Genomic DNA, 6,000 nt, shown 5'->3' with positions numbered 1-6,000 from the left:
AATTTTTAAAAATATAGGGGCCAAACGTAGGCTAATTTCCGAGGAGTTGAGATTACCAGAAAGTTTGTTGGGGAAAAATTTCGGGTTATTCTTAGTTAGTTAATTTTGTTAACAGGTTTTTCAATAGCCAAAACCAAAAACAATGCCCACGCATCGGCGCGCGTATTTTTATTCCACGCGTCAGGTGGAGTACGCTACCACCCTGGGGTCCGAAACCTAAAGAAGCGTCACTTGTCTAATCGATCTTCCTTTTCACTATTCCCTCATCCTTTTCCATGATGAATGTCTTGTCATCTCAATTATCAAATATTGTGATTCCCACCGCCCGCAACAACCACCGACTAGCCTCGCGTGTTCCTTACGTGCCACCGTGTATCATTTGCACGGTGAACACTTTTAACTTCTTCGGTCTCTCTTTCTCTACCGGTAGCACATTTCAAATGTTTCGCGTTCTCTATTCTGTTTTCTCTCGAAAACTGTTTTTCCTTTTATTTTACTGTACATATCAATGTGAAGTTCAGTTATATACGTATATATGAATCTATAGATACAATCTTACAGTCCCCCTGTGTGGCTATGTGTACGTATATATTTACTAACTCACCTATTCTTCGCTTCTTTACCGTTCATTTCCCGTTTACTCTTTCCTCTCTCTCACTATATATATCTTTCTAGCTCATGATTCAATCTGATCAATTGCAGTTTTCAACAATACGTACATTTTTTCTACCGTGCAACTATATATAGTAGTGAGGGAAATTGGAAATTTGAGGTGAATTTTTTAGCATAGAAGAGTGATGTTGGACCTTAATCTGACTATTGATGCGAATGGATCGATCTTCAATGGAATTGAAACAATTTGGGAAAAGCAACACGAATTTGGCGGAAGACAAATGGAGAATTCCGGCAGTTCTAGTTCTTCTGTTGTTAATATGGAAATCTCCAACGCCGTCGGTGATGAAGACTCCTCTTCGAATCCTTTCTTCAGTTTCGATATATTGAAAAGTAATGGAGAAGTGAACGACTATAGGGAGAGTGAGAATCAAAGCCACGGATTTGTGACGACGGAGTTTTTCCCGGGAGCGGCTGTGGCGAAGCAGTGTCAATGGTTGGATCTTTCGGGGAATTACGGTGGGGCGGTGGAGCAGAGGATCGTCGCTCAGCAGCAGCCGCTGCAGAGACAGCAGGCGAAGAAGAGCAGGAGAGGACCAAGGTCTCGAAGCTCTCAGTACCGTGGAGTTACATTCTATCGTAGAACTGGACGATGGGAATCTCACATTTGGTTAGTATGATGAGCCAGGGTTTTACTCTCTCTGTGTCTCTATGTATTACATATCACAAAATTGTCTAGATTTTTATTGTATTATAGGATCATTAGTTATATTCTATAGAGTACACATTGTGGAGATATGCGATCACATACTCCTCCATTTTCATCGGATTACAATCCATCTAATCTTTAATTAATTCCAACTTATTTTCATTATAGAGCTGCTTAAGATGCTTCAGATGCACATTATTGATTGTCAGGACGTATGATAACAGATGTTTTTATTTGTGGATCTTGCAGGGACAGTGGAAAACAAGTTTATTTAGGTAAGACTACAATTTTTTTTTTACAACCATCCCTCCGTTCACTTGAGGAATTGATCTTGGAGACTTTGTTTACACAACTTTGCTGACCTTCCATAATAATAATTGAAATGCAAACTCGATCACAGGGGGCTTCGACACTGCACATGATGCAGCTAGGTAAGAAATTTTCCTGGATTATGACTTAAGACATTGATTTTCAAAATTTGAGTGCTTTCTGGTGTCTACTGGGGAGAGAATTTGTTTGAAAGTTCTGAAATAATAATTTCAGGGCATATGATCGTGCTGCGATCAAATTCCGTGGGATTGATGCTGATATCAATTTCAACGTAGTTGATTATGAAAAAGACCTTAAGCAGGTTGGTTGGATTTTCTATTAGCATAACTTATTTGAGTTGATGATATTTACTACTAGTGTAATCCTATTCGAGTTTATGTCATTGAGTGCATACTTCGATTGTATTTATGTTCTGCAGATAAAAAATTTAACCAAAGAAGAATTTGTACATATACTGCGTCGCCAGAGCACTGGGTTTTCTAGAGGAAGTTCGAAGTACAGGGGAGTCACATTGCACAAATGTGGCCGTTGGGAAGCTCGAATGGGACAATTTCTTGGCAAAAAGTGAGATGCTGCTAAATTTCTTGAAATTTATGAAGAATCTTGTCATAGATCTTGCTCTTAACATTCATTCATCTACAGTAGTTTTGTGACCTTGAAAACATTTCAAGTCAAATGCAAGTGGTTGTTGGTTTTCATATGGTATTTTCCTACAGGTATATCTATCTCGGGTTGTTTGACAGTGAGTTGGAAGCTGCGAGGTTCCAATGATCATAATTTACTTCTGCTCTTTATTATACATGATTTTATCCATCCATATAGCTTGATATACATCTGCTGATGTTAATTAGGGCATATGACAAAGCTGCTATAAAATGTAACGGAAGGGAAGCAGTCACTAATTTTGAGCCAAGCACATACGAAGAGAAGATTAGCTCTGAGGCAGGTAATGGAGGTAAACATATCAAGCACATCATAAACTTAAATCTTTGTTAAGATCCCTTTTAAATTAATGTAACTTTGTTACTTAGTTGTCAATTACCCTATGATGTGTCTGTTATCTGTAGCTGGTGGAAACCATAATCTTGATCTGAACTTGGGCATTGCTCCCCCTTGTTCTACTGATGGCCAAATCAGGACAATTGATGCTGATGGCTTCCAGATTCACTGCAGCTCAGATGGCATCCTTCCTGTAAATGGAGCAAGGGTAATTTGAACATTCATGTCTGATAGAATTTGGTTTATCGCGTATGTTATACAATTGAAATGGGGTGTTTGCTAAAGCTTTCCTAGCTGCACTTATTTTGTTGTAGGTGCATAAATATGCTTCAGCCACAATGGACACACAATTGTCGAATGGATATATCGATGTGCTCGACCATCCTCACATCTGGAAAGGTGTGAATTCCAGTTCTTGTCCCATTTATGAGGTAAGATATGATATTTTGTGTTTATTAACTCATTTGGCAGTTCTCTTTGGTTTTCCTTTACAAGTATTTGACCTGGTTTGTTTTCTGTAATCTTCTTTGTGTACATGATTTCGTTACTGGAGTGTTGTAGGAGGTGGTAACATCTCAACACATATTCTCTTCTATTATTTTGTCCTCAACTTATTGATCTAGACCTTGCTGATATCTACTTCTGATGATCTCATTCTTGCCAATTATCATATTTAAATAATCGTGCTCATAGTCGGCTGTTTGTTTTTTAAACTAGTTTAGAGAAAATCAGGAATTTCTGTATTTATATACTAAGAAGTCTATTGCTGTCTGCGGAATTTATTATTTGTGTTCATTATTTCCTTGCAGTAGGGCATATAATAGTCAATAAGTTTTCATTTGCAGGGATCAGCAATAGAGAAGAGTATGGACTTTCATTATTCCGCTGATTGGGCATGGCAAACACAGAACCCTACTAATGGGGTTCCCACAGAGCCACTCTTCTCTACTGCAGCATCATCAGGATTCGCTAATTCAAGTATTGCTGCTTCTTCAGCTGCTGTTCATACAAGTGAAACTGTATCCCGACACCATTGTCTACCTTCTGTCGCCAATTCACCTTACTATGGCATGAGCTGAAATAACTGGCAGTTAGATTACGACACCATCTAGACTTCTGTACCTATAAAACAGGTCGTTTGCAACATAACAATATAGGGTTCTAATTGATTCTGGGATTCTTTTTTGCTAGTCTTTGTTTTCGTCGTCCTGAAAACTTTAGTGAATGATGCTTATGTGCACAAATGTTGATTGAAGAAACTGGATCAAATGAATTGATTGATAAACGATGACAATCAAAGATCATTGCAAATACAATGAACAAATCCTCACCTAACTATGAGTTCCACCTCCTAAATTTATTAATCTAGATGCTTAAACTAAAACAAGAGGAGAAATAGTTATTCGAGAGGAAAATATTTGAATTGCATGCCCCCTTCTTCAAATGTGAAGGGTAATTTGGTAATTCTCGAGTTATTCCAGGTGGTCAATCCTTATTGAAATCTTTTAATTGATTTTGATTACGAATCATGCTTTATTTGTTTGTTCACGTCCGTTCTATTGACGGCCTGTAGCCAACCTGTCTATAGGAATGTCTTCTCGTCCTTCGAGCGAATCTTCTTTTTTTTTCCTGCTTCGTTAAAGGGGAACATTGCGAAAGGCCTTTCCTTGCTCAAGATGCATTATGCAATAGCGTTGCTTTTATTTCATTCATTTTGAAATAGTTAAATCTATCAATGGCCGCCTAACTTTGTATTTAGTATCACAATGGCCACCTAATTTAATTTTGTTTCATCATGACATCCAACCGTTTTATTTTATTTTATTTTAGGGAAATTGTAGCAACGGTCCCTAACTTTTTTGTTTTTTGTAGATTTACCTTAACTTTCATTTTGTGCCAGTGGAGGTTTTCAATCTTTCATAAATATGCACCCGAGGTTCATCTGGATGGGAAACCGTCCAAAATACCGTCAGTTGAGCAGTAAAATTCCTTGAGCTATCTGCTAATGCGACAGTTCTATTAGATGTTGATACATTTTTGGACGGTGTTTTTGGATGATTTTATTGAATGTCGATACCTTAAGTTTTCTGGTCAACTGACTATATTTTGGACGATTTTCGTCTAAATAGACTTCAAATGCATATTTATGGAAGGTTAGGAACCTCCACTGGCACAAAATGAAGGTTACGATAAGTCTGCAAAAATCGAAAATGTTAGAGAATTATTTATTTTATAAAATCAAATTGGGTGCCCATGGTGGCACTAAGCTCCCGTTTGGCCTCCATCAATCTCCATTCTATTACATTTCATTTTTACCTTTTCTATTTTCAACGGCACAATCTTCCATAAGATAATATTACACATAAAACAAAAAGTTTTTCCTTTTTTTTTCAATCACTTTTTTTTGAATAAATATTATTCTATCAATTTTTATTTCCACAAAATGAGGGCCAAATATAAAATTGGGTGTCCATGATGAAATAAAATAAAATTAGGTGACTGTTGTGAATACAAAGTTGGGCAGTAATTGATGAATTTAACCAGATATTGGAATCATTTTGAGTTCTTTTTTATCTCATGAAGTGTGTCAAAATCGTCCATTACGCTCCACGTTTACTGGGTTACACTCTGTTGCTTTTACTTTCGTGTCATATCGTAACTGGCATCAGAAAATGGTTGTCAACTGGAGCATAAATTGGTGGGGCCCACAAAAGTTGAAGAGCATCCTAGAATTACAAAAGATGATACATGCACAAGCTGATTGCCCAATGAGTACAAGGTACACTCAAAACCTGGTACTGGTGGGTCTCTACCACTGATTATGTTTTTATCCTCAGGTTCCTTCCTCCAATTACTTAGTGGTGTGGGGTGGTTCACCGCAATCCTCGGCTTTGCTCTTAAGACTGTCAGTACACTGTAACTGTGCAAGATTTAAGAAAGAGAGGTGGTATGGATTATGCATTATGAGCCAGCTAGCTGCATCTGTACTCCGTACTTATATACTGTTCCCAATAGGAAGTCTTAGATGCTTTGATTTGACTTTTCGTAACAGAAACTAGTGACCCATCTTGTCATCCTGGCAATTTAAGATTTTTAATGTTGGTTGGGGTGTGTTTGGCAGGTGGAAAATAGAGTTGAACCGATCCATCTTGCCATTTAGAAATGTTTTTCCCTTCTTTAGCTGATTGAGCATTAGAATTGAATAATCCTTGCTCAAGTTACTATTTTTCAACAACTTGGAGCTGGGTTTTTTTCTTGTTATATATATATATATATACACACACTACCATGAGTATAAAATAAGGACCTTGTTACATGTACAGATAAGACTTAGCCCCTGTTTGGTATTC

General features: G+C 37.4%; 1 protein-coding gene across 3 annotated transcripts; it reads left to right on the top strand.

Annotated features, from left to right (window-relative positions):
- Positions 1 to 280: 280 nt before the first annotated feature.
- LOC111403156 (ethylene-responsive transcription factor RAP2-7-like) lies at positions 281 to 3,944 on the top strand. Of its 3 annotated transcripts, XM_023031552.1 has the most exons (11): positions 281 to 580; positions 703 to 1,282; positions 1,571 to 1,596; positions 1,722 to 1,752; positions 1,865 to 1,952; positions 2,070 to 2,215; positions 2,368 to 2,412; positions 2,503 to 2,606; positions 2,719 to 2,858; positions 2,965 to 3,081; positions 3,496 to 3,944. In XM_023031552.1, exons 2-11 carry the CDS (start codon positions 798 to 800, stop codon positions 3,727 to 3,729), a joined length of 1,416 nt encoding a protein of 471 aa, XP_022887320.1. In that variant the 5' UTR covers positions 281 to 580; positions 703 to 797; the 3' UTR covers positions 3,730 to 3,944. The 3 variants fall into 3 exon arrangements, with proteins under 3 accessions (XP_022887320.1, XP_022887321.1, XP_022887322.1); XM_023031553.1 differs by having other exon boundaries at positions 281 to 1,282; positions 2,503 to 2,597; XM_023031554.1 differs by lacking the exon at positions 2,368 to 2,412 and having other exon boundaries at positions 281 to 1,282.
- Positions 3,945 to 6,000: the final 2,056 nt, after the last annotated feature.

Source organism: Olea europaea, chromosome 11 (genome assembly GCF_002742605.1).
Source record: "Olea europaea var. sylvestris chromosome 11, O_europaea_v1, whole genome shotgun sequence".
NCBI lineage: Eukaryota > Viridiplantae > Streptophyta > Magnoliopsida > Lamiales > Oleaceae > Olea > Olea europaea.
This window is presented reverse-complemented; position numbering and strand designations above follow the sequence as displayed.

Excerpts from the sequence above, each read along its gene's own strand:
- LOC111403156 (XM_023031552.1), top strand. The coding sequence starts at position 798 with ATGTTGGACCTTAATCTGACTATTGATGCGAATGGATCGATCTTCAAT. Across the intron at positions 1,283-1,570 it reads CGATGGGAATCTCACATTTG|GGACAGTGGAAAACAAGTTT; the intron begins GTTAGTATGATG and ends TGGATCTTGCAG. Across the intron at positions 2,413-2,502 it reads AGTGAGTTGGAAGCTGCGAG|GGCATATGACAAAGCTGCTA; the intron begins GTTCCAATGATC and ends GATGTTAATTAG.